The sequence below is a fragment of the Paramisgurnus dabryanus genome, chromosome 5, assembly GCF_030506205.2.
Source record: "Paramisgurnus dabryanus chromosome 5, PD_genome_1.1, whole genome shotgun sequence".
NCBI lineage: Eukaryota > Metazoa > Chordata > Actinopteri > Cypriniformes > Cobitidae > Paramisgurnus > Paramisgurnus dabryanus.
In genome coordinates, this window is record NC_133341.1 from 17,747,877 (window position 1) to 17,766,401 (window position 18,525).

Here is an 18,525-nt window from a genome sequence, read left to right on the forward strand (position 1 = left end):
CATGCTTTCTTGGGCTTTGTGCCTTTTCCAACTCGGTGAAGGTGAGCAAAATATGACATAAAACGTGGCATCATTAATATTTTTTTAAATAATTGTTCTCAAGTTATTATCAATAATAATCATATACACATATATTATTGTTTGTCAGTCTAGGGACAGCAGATTACGTGGAGACTTTGCTTCTGCTAAGTCGTACGGAGACCAAGCTCGTCGCCTGAACATCGCCGGCGTTCTTATTGGATTCATCCTTTTTGTTGTCTTTATAGTCTATTTCATCAAAGCAATGAATGAAATGGAGTATGCACAGGATCAGCAAAATAAGCACTTATCATAGAATGTTTACTTTACTATACTCTGTTAACCTTTCGATAATCTTCAGATCTTCAAGACTAAAAAATGAAGAGATTTGCATCTTCTGAAACATGACATTGTTCATATTTCGTCATTGGCACAGCTGTTTTGGTCTTTAAAGCACAATAAAAGGTTAATTAAGCTGCTCGGGTGTGTAATGGTTTGTAACGTTTATAACATTCATAACATATCCAAGTCAACTTCTACAATAAAAGAAAAAAAATTAATTAAGAGGACATTTTGGAAGTGCTAAAATATTTTTAATGTTTGAAGAATAATCAAAATGTACTGGTTCTTAGCTTTTTTTAAAAAAACATCACTGGCTGGGACTTAAAGTTATAACTATTTTATTTGAATATTTTATTTAGGATTTTCTGCAAGTCAATGTAATAAGGCCTGTAAATATGCAACTCAGCCTAAACAATTATCGGTAACACTTTACAATAAGGATGTATTTGTTTACAATTAGTTAATGCATTACATAATTTATCAATGACAATTACATTTTTTAAATAAAATGTTGTATTAAAATTAGTTAATGCACAATGATCTAACATAAATAACTAACATTAACAAGAATTAATAAATGCTGAAAACTATACAGTTCATTGTTTGCTCATGTTAGTTAATGCATTTACTAATGTTTACTAATATAACCTTATTTTAAATGTCACTCAATTACCTTCATCAAAAGTTTATTTAGTTAATTTTTGCCCACAATATGTGTAACTTTGTTTGTCTGGGACTAGAATTAATTTCTTACAGGCACCTTGGTCTCTGCCATTTAGCTGACAAAACAATAAAAGTGTGACTCAAAAGATTTGCTGTTTAAAAGAAAAAGGGAAGATAAAAGACAACATGGGTAATAAAAATGGGTTATGAAACCCACTGTCTAATCTTCAAATAGGTTTCTCTACTATTAGATTGGTTATTCTGTTACGATCATAATATACACGGGAGACCAGGAAACGAATAACTTCTTTAATAAGTAAACATGTAACTAATCACAGGAATCTGAACAATAACAGCAACACATAAACATGCAGACAATGACCAACAATGACAGGGGAGTGCAAAGAGTATTTATCATTTGCACATTATGCTCAGGGTGGAAATTAAAACCTATTAACTAAATAATGCCTTATATTTGAAGAGTTTGGTTGCAAAACGCAATAAATCCATTTTGACTAATTTCGGTAAAAACTTGTTTTCTATACCAAGAAAGTGACAAGATGATAATCAATATTTTCTGTTACAAACTTTCACATAGCATCTTTAGGTTATAAAAACATAAAAAAATATAATCCATAATTTGATTTTCAAAGATTTATTAGGCTATAAAAACTATTATTTTTTCCACAAAATGCAATAAATCCATGACAAGCTTTTTTTGCAAAATGCTATAAATCTATTGAATCAGTATATAAATGTACATTCATCTTTGCCATGTTATATTCATTTTGTTGACTAGTGTTATACACTGATTTGAAAAATAAACATTATTGGCATTAATCGAGTAAAATAATGAAAAGTTTTTTATAAGATCCACTGGGTTCAACGTGTTAGCATGACAAAAGCTTGATGCTGTTGTGTGAGAACAACAGCCAACATTTTTCCGTCTCCGGAGTGCCTCTCGCGTTAATTATTAGATTTTGATGGCTAACGCTTTCCCATCACAGAAAACCACCATAGGTTTAGCAATGCCATTATTTTGTTTTTGTCTGTTTGTTGATCACGAAATACAAAGTAGATCAGGAAAACTAGCATTCCGTGTGTATTCAACGCACCGCCATTGTTGTTTACAATGCGCAGAATGGTGCAATCTGATTTGTTGCAGAAAAGAAGGACTGGCGTTTATTGCGTTTTGGGAAAAAATTTTGGGGAATAACACAGCGGATATTGGATTTTGCGTACAATTTAACATTTTCTTTTTAATACTGACCTGATACAATACTGATTTTGGCGGTTTATCATGTTTTGGAACCAAACTCTTCATTTGTATTTGTTTGTCAGAGAAAGCTATAGCACACAAGCAGTATAGACCATTGTGATGGTCTTTGGGCAATACGCCCAAAACCAACAATAATACGTTATGCATATGTTATTGAGAAATACATTTTGAGTATGCAAAATCACACAGACATTTATGCTGTTACCTTTAATTCTTCTTATGTGTATATTGTCCTGAACATACTATATGGAGCAAACCGAAAAGATAAAACTCTTTGATATGGACTATGTATTATGATGCATGTGCTGCAAGACTTCATGTGTCATGTAGAGTTCAGGAAAATTCGGATTTATTCTGTGAAAAAGCAACCACACTCCTCTCACACTGAGTTCCATACAGCAGGTAGGACAGGAGATGAATCAGAACTAGACTTACACTGCCCACAAAAACCTCTGTATGTTTCCACAGAATTTACCTTTAAGTATTTAAAAAAAACTCTGTTCATAACTGCTGGTTAATTTGGTTGTACATGTTTCCTGGATTTTATTGTTCTTATATAAAACTTACAAATCCAACTTAATTTATAATTCTCTCACACATAAATGTTTCTATATTTCACATTACAAATTATACAGTTCCTTAGAAAAATATAAATTTGCATTAATGCAAATCTCTGATATATTGTTTAAAAACTTAAATCGGAGCTGATCAGAATTTTTTGGTTATTGTTTTTCATTGTTGGTCTTTTTTTCATTAAAGTCCTTATTGCACTTAATTATTTAAGTTTAAACAACTTAAATTTTCAATTTATTTGAACTTTCTTGACTATTGAGGAGTTGCTATACATACAGTGGGGCTCGAAAGTTTGGGCACCCCTGGTAAATAGTTGCAAAGAATACTATAATAAATAATCTATAAGGTTTCTTCTTTTAAGCTTTAATCAAAAAATTAAGAAAAATATGTTTTATTGAAGTAAAACAATTGAAAGTGAAGGGGAAATTACATTACGAAATAAATTATTTTCTCTAATGCTCACTGGGCATAAATATGGGTACCCCTTTATTTAATCCTCTTTGCTACCTCCATTTGCAAGGATACCAGCTCAGAGTCTTCTCTTATAATGTCTGATGAGGTTGGAGAATTCATGGCAGGTGTTCTTAGATTATTCCTCCTTATTACACGGCTCTCTGGAATGCTTGATTCTGATTGGTCAGTTGAGACATTTGCAGGTTCGTTCTTTTAAAATAATAACCGCTCCAAAATAATAACGCATAGCCGGTACTACTTGCACGAGTAAAATCGCTCCGCGCCAATAAAGATCAATAAAGATTACTGTCTGTTTGGCGCCATCTTGTGACAAACACTCGACAACCACGACAAGACACAGAGAGCTTACTGAGACTGAACTTGACAAAATAGAGCATGACAGCTACGAAGCCAACACACAAAAAAATACAGAATGGGCATTAAAACTTCTCAAAAACTGGCTAAAAGAGGAAAAAATGGAGACAGACAAGTATGAAGCAGAGGATCTTAATAAGGTATTACGATCATTTTATGCATCTGTGCAAAGTTTCGCGGAAGGATAAAAATGTTAATTTAAAACAAATATGCCAATAAAATGTTTCAAATTCATATTCATGTCCAGTTTTTTTTTCTTATGTGGCAAGTAGCCGTGTAATAAGCGGGATAATGTAGAGGCAGCCGGTAGTTATTGGGAAATAAGCCCCTTCAGTGTGATACAAGACCCTCCGCTTCGCGTCGGGTCCTGATCACACTGTCGGGGCTTATTTCCCAATTACTACCGGCTGCCTCTACATTATCCCTTACATAAAGAATTTCTCCAGACCCTTCATATGTTTCTGCTCTTTACTCTTCACTCATTTGGTTCAGGTCAGGGAACTGGGATGGCAAGGCAGGACTTTGGTTTTGTGTCAGGGACCCATTTTTTATTTACTTTGCTGTTTGTTTTGAACCAATGTCTTGATGAAAGATTTTACCATGACCCATTATAAGATTTCTAGCAGAGCAAGTCAGGTTTTGACTTTTTTTATCTGTTGGTATTTGATATAATCCATAAAGCCATGTGTCTGAATAAGATGTGCAGGACCTCTGGTATATGAGTAGGTTCAAAACCATGAAGATCCAGCAGTATATTTAACTGTAGACATGGAGCACTTTTTAATCCATGTGTGCACCAAAACCATCTTGTGTCCCTGCGGCCAAAAATACTCTTCTTTGTTTTATATGGCTGCAAAACCAAGTCCTATTTGCCATACTGGAACTTTAAATAATTATCATCTCCACTCGTCTTTAGGAAATCAAAATAATATCTATTTTCGGCAAGGTATTTGTTGCAGAGTTCAGTTTATCCACTAGCCAGACCATTAAACCTACAGACACCGGAAGTTAAGTTCCCTCCAGATGCCCGGCTTCGGATGAAACCCTCTATACAATCACTTTGACCTTTTTGGTTTTTGACATCCTGTGGAACATTGAAGGGGTTTGTATTTACAGTATGAGTAGAAGAGGTAATTTCGTAAATAAATCCTTGACATTTGAATGATGACTGTGTGCTTTCATTAAATCTGCATTAATTTTATTTTTCAGATATGATCAATTTCCTAAAAACTAATCTTCACGTTTTTTTATGTTCCCTTAGTATTGCTCTTATGACCCTGCTTTGCATTTTCAAGTATGGTAAAAACCTCTTAAATAGTACTTTAATTGCCTTTCAACTGGCATACATTATACAAATTACCTTAAATGCTTTATTCTGACTTCACTAAACCAAAACTTTATTATCTTCACATTTAAATTAATCCTAACATTCTTTATTTTTGCTTGAACTTGCACATGAATCAGCTTGACATTTAAATGTCTTATTAAAGGGATACTTCACCGATTTAGCATTCAGCTTTGTATCTGTAGAAACCCGGCAGTATTACTGAATGACCATGTTTCCCTCCCTCATTTCCCCCTGAGAGGAGAGATATCTGCATTTTGGTTCTGCAAAAAAGTCCTCCGATGATGTAATATGACGATTTTTGCATCATCGGAGGACTTTTTTGCAGAACCAAAATGCAGATATCTCTCCTCTCAGGGGGAAACGATGGAGGGAAACATGGTCATTCAGTAATACTGCCGGGTTTCTACAGATACAAAGCTGAATGCTAAATCGGTGAAGTATCCCTTTAAATTTGTGCAATACTAGGCCATAACCACATTCTAAACTATGCTGCAACATAGGTTTTTATATAAAAAAAATGGATGAGACTCATAAAAGTTGCTTTCACAAAAAATTTATCATTTTGTTTATTTTAATAGTAGAGGTGACACAAGTTTGTTGTGGATTTGTGTTTAATTCTAAATCTTCCATCCACGTATGGTGACATTCCTTTCTTCAGTTGAACACAAACTAATTTTATAAACAAATGTAAACTTTATATGAAATCTTTTTCTCTTACCAATGTATAGTTTCTCTTCAGAAGCATTTATTAACCCACTTAAGTCATTTGGATAAATGCGATTGGATGTGCTTTTTGGAGCATGTCAAGTCCCTTTTAAGAAGAAATCATGACGGCATTTTAAGTTTGTGCTCAGCTAAAGAAATGAGACATACATCTGGGATGACATGAGGAAGAGTGAATTGTCATAAAATCTTTATATTTGGGTGAACTATTACAGTAAATCACTTTAAAATACAACACACTGAGGACATCTAGCGGTAAAGACCTGTAAATGCAACGACTAAACATTGCTATTTAAGTATTTAGACTTTTAGCAGTTTGATTCCTGCTGGGTTTTATCTAAGAGGTCAAGGTTTTGATAAATAACATTGTCACATGCTGTTAAATGCTAAAAATGCATTTTGTATTATCTAGATTGACACTTTTTAGATTGTTGTATTTTGGCGTCGGTACCGGTAGTCGTCAGTAGAGACGCCACTCTGCTTTCATTGCCTCTGCTGCCTCGCGCAGGTAGCGCCTCAGAGCGAAGATGGCGACGGACAAACAGAAACATGAAGGCAGGGTGAAAATCGGACATTACATTCTCGGAGATACACTGGGAGTGGGAACGTTTGGAAAAGTCAAAGGTAAAACCGTTTAAGGCGTTCTGTGTTTTGCACGATCGTTGTGTGGAAAACGGTAAATAAAGCGGAGCATGATCCAGCCTGTAAATGCGGCTAAAGCAGCGGCACTTGTTGGCTAATGTTTGCTCTGTGTAGGCATGAAACAACATTAAAGAACAACGCCTCCTTTCATCACGGATCAATAATGTCATATGATCCTCGGTTACCTGCCTGTTTAAATGCTCGCGTCAAATGTTGTGTTTCTGTGTGGTTTATAGAGGAGATGTTCATAGCTAACCCGGTTAGCTTGTGGTTTACGAAGTGATTAGTATTCTAAAGTTGCAGTTTGGTAGATGTGCTCGTCCACAGGCCAGCTGACTGTTGCCAGAATTTGTCAACCATTAATCATGCAGTTAACAAGTCTTAAGATGCCTACAAATATCTGAGGATTAATGAAAAAATAAAAGTTAGTTTTTACGCACGCACTTTCTGTGAATATACATATCCAACTGTATATTGATGATGACTAATAACAAACGTCTTATATTACACATTGCTAAAGACAGGAAGTCTTGTGTTGTGTAAATATTTCGGAAGCAGATTTGGTTGAGACACCTTGGTACTAACTGAATAAAGAAATAACCAGTTTCACAAGAAATCTGTCCTTTTTGTATAATCTTCTTACAATCTGTGATTGTATGAATGGATGCGTAAGGTCTCAGTATGCATAGAAGAGTCAGTCAATAGTGAAAACATTTCCACACGTACACACACACAAACTTTGGTCTGCATGACTGACTTTGTTAATACATAACTAAAGCAGTCTAGTTCACACAGGCAAGATGCTTTTAAATAGTAATGCACCTTGAAAGAGATCACACACAGACTCTTAGACCTATTCAAAGTATTGTTAATGACAAAGCAATATCCAGTAAAAGGAAGCTTGTGGCCAAGGTCTTTGGATATTGTAGTTATTAAGCTGAGATTTCTCTGAATTGTTTATGACAAAATAATTTGCATGACATGTGTGGTAAACCTCACATTTGTGTAGTAGTCACAAGCTTTTTCCCTAAAACATGGTGTTGTTATTTTAAACTGGTCTTACACAAAATATCTCAAGTAAGAATAAATCAAGTATAAGCCTTGCAGGTTTAATATGTCTCTCTCCCATGTTTTATATGCCTTATGTGAATTATGTGCATACTTAATTCTCCTTTTGTTGGTATCGCTTTAGGCAAAGTTACCTTATCAGTGAGGAATTTTTATTATAGTTGTGAGAACCACCAGTCTTTCAAATAAAACATTAACTGGGAATTTAAAACCTTACATTATCTCTACTCTTAGAATCTACCTTTCAATTTACATTCTTCAGAGACTTTGAGGAGTTAAACCTAAACAAACATTTCCTCTCCCTCTCTATGCAGTTGGTCAGCATGAGTTAACCAAGCACCAGGTGGCGGTAAAGATACTGAACCGGCAGAAGATTCGCAGTCTGGATGTGGTGGGAAAGATTCGGCGTGAAATCCAGAACCTCAAACTCTTCCGTCACCCACATATAATCAAACTGTAAGTAAATAAGAGTTTACAATGTAGAGACGTAATCTCGCCTTCATTCATTCTGACATGCTTCCCAAGCGGTCACATTCAGATTCACCAATGCCATGCATCGATAATGAATTACAATATTTTTCACTTAAAGGGGACATTTCCTCAAGACTTCTTTAAGATGTCAAATAAATATTTGGTGTCCCCAGAGTACATATGTAAAGTTGTAACTCAAAATATAGATCATTTTTTATAGCATGTTAAAATTGCCACTTTGTATGTGTAAGCAAAAATTTGCCATTTTGGATGTGTCCTTTAACATGCAAATGAGCTGATTTCTGCACTAAATGGCAGTGGCATGGTTGGATAGTGCAGATTAAAGGGCAGTTTTATCCCCTTGACATCACAAGGGGAGCCAATTGTCAATTACATATTTTTTAACATGCTTGTGGAGAATGGCTTACCAAAACTAAGTTACTCGGTTGAACTTTTTCACATTTTCTAGGTTGATAAGAGCCCTGGGGGCCCAATTATAGCACTTAAACATGGAAAAAGTCAGATTTTCATGATGTGTCTCCTTTAATATCATTAGCAAGACTATGACATGTGCTTTTAGTTTGAAACATTATTGTGAAAATTGTATTTATAATGTATGTGTTTTTATAGCACAAGTAGTTGTATTATATGAGAATGACCCTCTGTTTTTGTTTTGGGGTGACTTCCCTGGAGGCCATGCGTGCATTTTTGTTTTCATTCCTTTGTGGTTTATTGGTGGCTTGGAAAGAGAGAACGCATGCATGGAAGAGGATGGAAAAGAGGGAGGGGGTTTCCATTTTTTCCCATTATAGGAAGCAGTTAATGCTTTGCCTTTACTATAAACTGTTTATAAGTTTGTTTTTTCCGTTCACATTCATTTTTGTACGTGTGTTTATCTGTGGTATAGATTTCCATTATCATTAATATAGTTTTCCATTAACAAAACCACATGAATTTACTGCGGATAGAAAAGACATTGCTACGCTGGAGAGAGTTTTCTGGTCTTGCTTTAAAACCTCGTAAAATCTATCCCTAAATAGCTGGAGGATTTAATGAACCTAGATTTTTTGCATTTGAAATGCTTGTATGGTTTAGACATTGTTTGCTGCTATCAGTGGTGGCTGCCGGTGACTTCTTTTTTCGAGGGCACACGATGCGAAGTTTGTCACAACATGTATGTAGCCTGTCGTGTATGGTTCGTCTTTTCAAAATATGTGTTCGGCGCGTTGAGTGAACCTATGTGCATCACCTGTTTTGTCAAAATAAGTGCCTGCTGCAGACACGTCTAAAGGGTTTATGATAAAAGAGACGCTCACGTTTGCCAGATACTCGTATATTCTCATGCGTAATAAGAGTTTACTGTTATGGGATGTCTTGCATGTATTTTGTAAACGTGAGCGTCTCTTTTATCATAAATGGTTTTGACGCGTGTGCAGCAGGCACTTACTTTTGACAAAACACGTGATGCACATGGTTCACATGACGCAACAAACACATATTTTGAAAACACGACCAACACACGACACTCCGAACACTTATTTTGAATTGCGCCCCTCGGAAGAGCAGTGAACCAGCCGCCACTGACTGCTAAGTCTGCTTTGCTTAAACTGATTGTTGCCCATTGTGCAATGAATAAACTCTGGTTAGTTCTAGGGATGTAACGATTCAGTCGCGTGTCCCATTAAAAATGCCTGTCTGAAATCGATTCTAAATCGATTGCATGACGAAGCATGGCTGCAATTCTTTGTTTCATGCACAGCTTGTGCGTGTACTACGGCATTTGGTCAGTAGGAAGTCCTTATCAATCTAAAATCATTATGAGTCGGAGTCGTTTATAACGTGCATTTAAAAAACCAACACTCGTTTAATAAAAATCATTCAAAATATTCTTTATTAAATACCTGAAACAATTTGAAGAACAGCGTATAAATACTCCTGTGCACATTTCCTGGAATTGGGTTTGTAAGGCTGCTACTTCTGTGGCACAAAAGGAGTTTCTGCATAAGAGAGCCCCCTGGCGTTCGGATGTGCCGGATTTCACCGTAATTCATTCATTGAGAAAACGTGCATTTGCACGGTTAATCGTTACACCCCTAGTTAGTTCTCATTATGGCATCTGTATAGAAACTTAATTATTGCATTAATCTGTATGACTCTAGACTTTATGCACAACATAATGTGTTATGAATAATGATTACACATCACTTTTTTTGATTGGACAGTTATCAAGTGATCAGCACACCAACAGACATCTTCATGGTGATGGAGTATGTGTCTGGAGGAGAACTCTTTGACTACATCTGTAAAAATGGAAAGGTACAGCTTTTTTCTTTTGTGACACCACAATCATTACTTCATGGATCCTTGAATGTATTTGAGGTATTTCTAGTAATATTTTGGGTCAAGACTTAAGAATTAATCAACAAGAAGTTTTGAAGTCTAAGAAGTTTAGTTCATATGATAGATTTTTATGTGTCTTGTTTCTGTGCTCAGTTGGATGAGAAGGAGAGCAGGCGTCTCTTCCAGCAGATCATCTCTGGGGTGGATTACTGTCACAGACACATGGTTGTTCACAGAGACCTAAAGCCCGAAAACGTTCTGCTGGATGCGCACATGAATGCCAAGATCGCAGATTTTGGTACGTAAGCTTTGAATGCTATGAATTAAGAGAACATATAACCTTTATGCTTCTTTGGCTAGTTTGAGTTAAAATATATTTCCTTGCATAGGCTTATCAAACATGATGTCGGATGGAGAGTTTTTAAGGACGAGTTGTGGCTCTCCTAACTATGCTGCTCCTGAGGTCATTTCTGGAAGGTACTTTTTTCTTGTCTCTCTTGCATTTTCACTGTGTTTTAACCCCACAGCTGTTCTTTAATTCTGTTTTGGTCTTACATTTTTCTCCTCCTCTGTGCTGCTTTAAATAGATAGGAATTTGTCTTTGTGGCTGTTCATTCCGATTCCCTCTTAGCTAATCTTTAGCTCTTCTGAACCAGGTTGTACGCAGGGCCTGAGGTGGACATCTGGAGCAGCGGTGTGATTTTATATGCGCTGCTGTGTGGAACGCTGCCGTTTGACGATGACCACGTGCCAACACTGTTCAAGAAGATCTGCGATGGCATCTTCTTCACACCTCAATACCTGAACCCCTCTGTCATAAGCCTTTTGAAGCACATGCTTCAGGTGGACCCCATGAAGAGAGCGACTATTAAAGAGATTCGGTCAGAAAACGCACCTAGGCTTTTCATTACACTTACTCATGCCGAAAAGATTTAGAAAAATCCAAGGCCAATAGTTACTTTAGGCTTCATTTCTGTTTTTGATTATTTTTCTTTCTCTCTTTTTTTTAGGGAGGATGAGTGGTTTAAACAAGATCTCCCCAAGTATCTATTTCCAGAAGATGCTACATACAGCAGCAATATGATTGATGAGGAGGCACTGAAGGAGGTGTGCGAGAAGTTTGAGTGCACTGAAGAGGAGGTGCTCAATTGCCTGTACAGGTTTGCTTGTTGTTGTTGGATCACATTAGGGTTAAGGGCATGTCAAAGATGGAAGTAATCCATGCATTTAAATGGTATATTTTATGAAAGAGGATTAAAAAATGCAAGGTGCTAAAATGATGCTTTGTTGAAAAAACAATATCTTTTGCTGCAATCTACTTTCGTATAAATGTTAGTTCATTTGAGTAGGAATCTGCACTATGATATAATACTGCAGTTCTTAATCTTCAGTTTAATTCAAATTAAAAACTCTGTTTATCTAATAAGGAAATTACAGCATCAAAGTTTAATTTCAGTCACTGATTTCACTTTAATTTCCATCGTTGACATGGCCTTACTTAGTCATTATTAAATATATCTAGGTTATATTTTCACAGAATGTTCTTTACATTTTGAAAGATGATATAATGTGGTAAACAGCTAATCAAAAAAAAGAATTGATCCACCTTTCTCTCACCTGTCCTTTGCTTTTTCCTTTGCAGTCGGAATCATCAGGATCCTCTAGCTGTTGCTTATCACTTGATCATAGACAACCGCCGCATTATGAATGAGGCCAAAGACTTCTACTTGGCCTGCAGTCCACCAGACAGCTTTCTGGACGATCTGCCCGCGCACCACACTGCTAAGGTTCACCCTGAAAGAGTGCCCTTCCTGGTAACCGAGTCTCAGCCACGTCCCCGGCACACACTAGATGAGCTGAACCCACAAAAATCCAAGCACCTTGGGGTTCGGCGGGCCAAGTGGCACCTAGGGATCCGAAGCCAGAGCAGACCAAATGACATCATGAGCGAGGTCTGTCGTGCCATGAAGACGCTGGACTACGAGTGGAAGGTGAGCATGTGATTTTTTTGGAGAAGAAATGTGACCCTGTCTGTAAAATCCAGGCTAAAGTCTAATAATGAGAATGAAGTTTGATTTCAATCACTAATTTTACATTGAGTTTAATCTTTGACACATGGCCTTACTCAGTCAATATTAAAGATATCAAATTTATATTTCACATTTCTTACATTATGTAGAATAGAATAGCACTGTCCTCTTTTGTAGCCTCGTCTCTTATGCAGTTTTTGTTGTTTGGATTCTTGAGACTGAGTATGCATTTTAAGTATTATTAAAGGGGACATACCAGGAAAATTTGACTTTTTCCACGTTTAAGTGCTAAAACTGGGTCCCCAGTGTTTTATCAACCTGGAAAATGTGAATATGATCAACCCAGTAACTTAGTTTTGGTAAACCATTCTCCACAAGCATGTGAAAAATAGTCTAAATAATCTGCACTATCCAACCACGCCACTGCCATTTAGTGTAGAGATCAGCTCATTTGAATGTTAAAGGACACACCCAAAACAGCAAATTTTTGCACACACCTACAAAGTGACAATTTTAACTTGGTATAATAAATTATTCAAATCTGATATTTTAAGCTTAGACTTCACATATGTACTTTGGGGACACCAAATATTTATGTGACATCTAAAAAAAGTCTTGTGAAATGTCCCCTTTAAATTAAAACAAGCGTATGATGAAAATAAAATTCAATCACAGGGTTTTCCCCACGTTTAAAAATATACAGCCACAAAACATGCAAGCTTTCGTCTGATCTCAGTGTACATTTATGGCACAGCTTCAAAGAAGGGTCATATCAGACCATACCGATATAGACAGTATTGTCTCATCCCAAAAATATACAGATATATTACCAAAACCCGATACCGATCACCCAGCTCTATGTGACATCACAGCGATTTGAGAGTAAAGGACTAGCCCCGGCTGGGTCAGGTGACCTTTCTGTGTGGAGGTTGCATGTTCTCCCTGTGTCAGCATGGGTTTACTCCGGGTACTCCGGTTTCCTCCCACAGGCCAAAAAACATGCAAGTTAGGCAAATTGGAGATGCTAAATTGTCCCTCCCCCAACCTGTGTCTGGATTAACTTGTCTGAATCAACTTGTGTATGGATTAACCAGTTCTTGACATGATTATAGACATAGATGCTGAAATGCTGTAAAGAAAGAAAGAAAGAGTAGACGACTCTGTAAGCTTTCAAATCCCTCTTGCGGTACTACAATGTCACATCCTGATTGTTCTGTGCAGAGCAGCATAAAGTCTTGCAAGCCTTTTATGGGAAAGGGCCGAGTAGTTGAATTAGCCATTTTTATAAAAGTTCTGGGGGGAGGACTGGAGTCAAGAAACACTGCTCTATACTACAGTAATACATCATCATTTATTTAATTATAGCAGGCTGAGGTCTGTGTGAGTCATCAGTTTTAGGAAGAAAATAGTTTTTGATCTTATCTTTAAGCAGCTTTTGTTGAAACAATATTTCCTGCTGTTCAAGAGTGTGTTATTTAGACTCCCTCAAAACAATTGCTAAAGCTAGGGCTGGGTATTGCAACCAATGATTAGATTTTTTTGTATATAAATTCGATTTGGTTTCGATTCAGTCCAATATTGGCACGCAATTGATAGTTTATTAGAAATTTTAGTTTTGCAGACATGGAATTTTTTGGTGTGCTGCAACTTTAAGATCTACATGTTAATGCACAGATCCAATATTCTTTTACACTGAATTGTAACGTTCACATTTACACAATAGACCACGTTTTTTAGAATAATTATGAAATTTTAAAAAGAATTTGTGTAAATATGTCCATTCAAGTGTAAGGAAACATGAACCCAGTATTTGTGTGCTGATGCCTTGAGATGCGGCTTGCCGGGTGCATGCTTCAGACATTTCTCAAACACCGCGTGGGCAGCGCATTAAGATCTTTTTCCTAGTAACCCAGTTAGTTACAGTCCGTGTTGAAGTTAAACATTATTTACTAATGTGCGCCTTTACCAGTAAAGTCAACCTTGTTGACTGTGGTGTCTCTGCATTTTGGCAGGTTGTGAATCCTTATTACTTGCGGGTGCGGAGGAAGAACCCGGTTACTGGCATGAACACCAAGATGAGTCTCCAGCTTTACCAGGTGGACAGCAGGACCTATTTACTGGACTTCAGGAGCATAGATGGTAAAATCATCATGATAGAAGTTTTCTCCAATAATTATTTTGCATCTGAACTCATCAAATGCTTCTACTGTTATTTAAAGGAAAACACCAGCGTTTTTCAATATTTTACTATGTTCTTACCTCAACTTAGACAAATTAATACATACCTTTCTTTTTTAAATGCGTACACTTAATCTTTGTACAGTGCGTCATGAATGTGTTAGCATTTAGCCTAGCCCTTAGGATCCAAACAGGGATGAATTTAGAAGCCACCAAACACTTCCATGTTTTTCCTATTTACAGCTGTTACATGAGTAGTTACACAAGTAAGTATGGTACTGTATGGCGGAAAAGCATTTAGTTTGCAGCACTTTGACGTCAGGGGCAGTAATATTGATGGAAGTTTTAGCGAGAGGGGGAGTAGTCAGGACTGATGATATTACTCCGCGCTGAGGTCGAAGTGCTGCAAACTAACCGCCATACAATATTGTTCTCATTTTTATCAGCTTAAAAAAAATCAGCACGTTTTATTTTGTGCCACCATACTTACTCATGCAAGAGTCTTTAAATAGGGAAAACATGAAAGTGTTTGGTGGCTTCTAAATTCATCCCTGTTTGGATCCTAAGGAATGAATGGGACTAGGCTAAATGCTAACACATTCATGGCACGCTGTACAAAGATTAAGAGCACGCATTTTAAAAAGATATGTATGTATTAATTTGTCTAAGTTGAGGTAAGAACATAGTAAAATATTGAAAAACAGTGGTGTTGTCCTTTAAATGTATTGCCGCAAGTCTCTTTGTCTGATTTGTTTTTTTTTTACATTCTTTCTGCTTCTGCTCACTTATATTTGCTCTGCATCACTCAGACGACATGATGGAGGTAAAATCAGGGACCGCCACGCCTCACCGCTCCGGCTCAGTTGGGAACTACCGGACTTCCCTAAAGAATGAGAAGAACGAATGTGACGAGGTGGTAAAGGGGGACGGGTCCGCACCCTCCACGCCTCCGATAGGAGGAAAGCAGATGGAAGGCTCTCTGGCTTCTTCTCTTACCTCTTCAGTGGATTCCACCGGGGGAGAGATTTTTCCCCGTCCGGGAAGTCACACCATAGAGTTTTTTGAGATGTGCGCCAATCTCATCAAGCTGCTAGCACGATAACTTATGGTTCCTCTGATGCCTTCTTTCTCTCACTCTCTCTCTTTCTCTCTCTCTGTCTTCCTGGCTTTATTTCCTCTTTCTTCTAGAATACTGTCTACCTCTTTGTATTCTGGCATCCGTGTCTTCATCCACAACAGTACTACTCTCTCCTTTCGTCTCCCTTTTCTCTCAGTGTCTTTAGAGCAATAAGCATGCAGACAAGACTCCAGACTCTATGCATCCCATTTGCATGAGCAAGCTGAATAGTCAGTGGCACTAAAGTCAGCCAATATCAGCCTGTTTTAAGGGGTCTACAGTGGTAGAGGGATTTGAGATAAGGTGCGAGAGGGAAAGCATGGAGGTTATTAATTTTGTGCCACAGTCAGATGAGGGAATGATTGCTAAGCCACTTTATAGTATCAATACTCTTTTAGAGATGGTTTTACAATTCTTTTCTCTGGTTTTATAGCAAGGATTTCCTTGCAGAGAGTGAGGTGTGGAGGCGTCTGTGCATATAATTTTTTTGAGTTACTACACTGAGCTAGCTGTACTGTACACAATGATATTGCGATTCTTGGCAGACCAAGAGATGTAGAAATAATGGGCCCTTATGAGGCACGTGGGACAGCAAATGAGGCAGAAAGCGCTTTTGCACAGTTTTACGTTGTACGTGTCTGTGGGCCACTGTCGTGACTGGCAATCTTATTAAAGTGGCCAGCTAAGCAGGGCACTGGAATAGGAGGAGCCGACTTAAAAAGTGGGCCACTGATGGGAGGGGCCAGCTTGTTATGGTGGGCACTTTAACACAAAGGGACAACTTGATGAGTCAGCCTTATTCTTAAGGAAGAGGCCAATATAAGAACCAGTTTATACTGAAGAGGTGCAATGTCTTTGCCTCTTTCATTTCATAGATGAGAAAGTTTGTTTTGTCTTATGTTTTGCAACTATATCTGTCATGTCATAACGCACCATTTTTTCATTTACCTACATTTTTCATAAATATACGTATATACAGATTGAATTTAAAAAGCATTTGGATTTATATTTATCAGTGCTTTAATGGGGTTGTAGATTATAATGAAATTGTGATAATGGACTGGATTTTTTTTTTTTTTTTAAGAAATATTTGATTATATTGCTGTAAGATGTTTTAGTCCATACCCTGCTTTATCAAAGATTTTTCTTTTTTTGTACTATTTTAATTGTTTTACAAAACGATGGTGGCTTGAAAAATTCAACTGTATTTTCTCTTCTCTTTCCCAAAGTAAGTTTCTGTAGATGAAAATAACCAATATTAGAACCTCTGTATGGTTTTATTTTAGAGTTTCTTGCAAAGCTGCAAAGATACGTTTTTAAACGCATAAACTGCAGCTGATGGATTAAATATTCATAGTTTTCACCAGAATATAAATAAAATGAGATCGTAGTAGCCTACAAAATATACAAGTAGAAAACGAATGCTACAGACTGAAGGAAAGGTCCTTAAAAGTTCATTGTTAAGGATGAACCAAACGATGACGTGGATGTTGTCAAAAGATGAAATGTTCTGCAAAAATAGCACATTCCACATGCATGTGACTTCATGCGATCTTAAATGAGCCTGCACTGCGCTATGTACAATGCACAGTATACTTAAATCCAGGACTGCAACTAATTAAAAGAGAGTGAAAATATATTTTATGTGGAGGCTTACTGACCAAAACAAGCCTTTAAGTCTTAGCAGTTGACACAGAGTAACTAATTTGTCTGCATTTCTTTTCTGTAAAGTAAATTAATCTTTTCTATACAACCAATGAACACTTTGGAATTTGAAAGGGGTTTGAAATTGAAAACACAAACGGCAAAATTTTGTTTAAATAGAAAAGCAGACTTCTAATTTGATTTATTGATGTTTTGAATATTTGTGTTACACAGGTTTAGGTTCCTGAAAACAGGTTAGGTCCAGTGTCTTATTTGTTCTAAACTGCACTGTCCTTATAGATTCTTTATTAACAAAACTTTAAGCTAAAACTTGACAATCTATGCCTTGCAAGCCAGCTTTAAGACAAATCCTGAGGAAATACTACAAATTTTCTGTTGACGTAATTCAACTGCCTTACCATTTGGGGAAAAACAACATAAAAGTATATCCGAGATTTAGCAAAGGACCCTTACAAGTTAAAGTTTATCACGATCCCATTTTACTGATGTGTGTGAAAACAAATTGGGCCTCATTTCAGTATCTATGCTGGCTGTTTGTTCAGCCTTGGAAGACAAAAACAAAAAATCTGTCTTAACTGCTTTAAAAATAGGAGTTTTGTTATTGATCTGCTGAACGAGACCCTATCAAGGCTTGCCAATGTAAATGTACAGATAATTACTGATAATTTCCCATTTAAAGATGATTGTAAATACAACTACCTAATAAAATGCTACAATGAAGACTGATTGCTTTGCTTTCTTTTATGCATATCGTTTTTATGTTTTTGTGTGAAAATAGCACACAGACCTACACAGTTTCATGTACACGCATCTAATGATAAATCATCAACAAATTAATCTAAAATATAATAGCCCACTGTAAATAGCATAGTCTATATAAAATTGTATGAATGTTTAAGGTGTTCATGGTTGCATATTAACCTTGTCAAAAGCTTTGAAAGTAGCCCACACCTCAGTGTGTGTGGATGGAGTCATACATGTTTATTTAGTATTAACATTGTTACATAGATTTTGCTTTACATTAACTTTCCAGTCGACTACAACGATAATATAAAAGGAATAATAATAATTTAGGATTTTAAAGATTTTAAAGACAAATGTCTTAAGAACTACAGTGACATCTACTGGTTACATTCTGAAGTACATCTTTGTTTACAGAGCATGCAACCAAAGAGTAATAAATTAATACGTAAACACATTTAGGGGCGGTTTCCCTTACAGAGATTAGACTAGTCCTAGA

General features: G+C 36.6%; 1 protein-coding gene across 2 annotated transcripts; it reads left to right on the top strand.

Annotated features, from left to right (window-relative positions):
• Positions 1-6,250: 6,250 nt before the first annotated feature.
• Positions 6,251-18,000, top strand: prkaa1 (protein kinase, AMP-activated, alpha 1 catalytic subunit). Of its 2 annotated transcripts, none has more exons than XM_065267142.1 (10): positions 6,251-6,398; positions 7,799-7,940; positions 10,178-10,271; positions 10,449-10,593; positions 10,685-10,772; positions 10,952-11,176; positions 11,306-11,455; positions 11,938-12,286; positions 14,338-14,464; positions 15,313-18,000. In XM_065267142.1, exons 1-10 carry the CDS (start codon positions 6,302-6,304, stop codon positions 15,603-15,605), a joined length of 1,710 nt encoding a protein of 569 aa, XP_065123214.1. In that variant the 5' UTR covers positions 6,251-6,301; the 3' UTR covers positions 15,606-18,000. The 2 variants fall into 2 exon arrangements, with proteins under 2 accessions (XP_065123214.1, XP_065123215.1); XM_065267143.1 differs by having other exon boundaries at positions 11,306-11,449.
• Positions 18,001-18,525: the final 525 nt, after the last annotated feature.

Excerpts from the sequence above, each read along its gene's own strand:
- prkaa1 (XM_065267142.1), top strand. The coding sequence starts at position 6,302 with ATGGCGACGGACAAACAGAAACATGAAGGCAGGGTGAAAATCGGACAT. Across the intron at positions 7,941-10,177 it reads CACCCACATATAATCAAACT|TTATCAAGTGATCAGCACAC; the intron begins GTAAGTAAATAA and ends TTGATTGGACAG. Across the intron at positions 11,456-11,937 it reads GTGCTCAATTGCCTGTACAG|TCGGAATCATCAGGATCCTC; the intron begins GTTTGCTTGTTG and ends TTTCCTTTGCAG.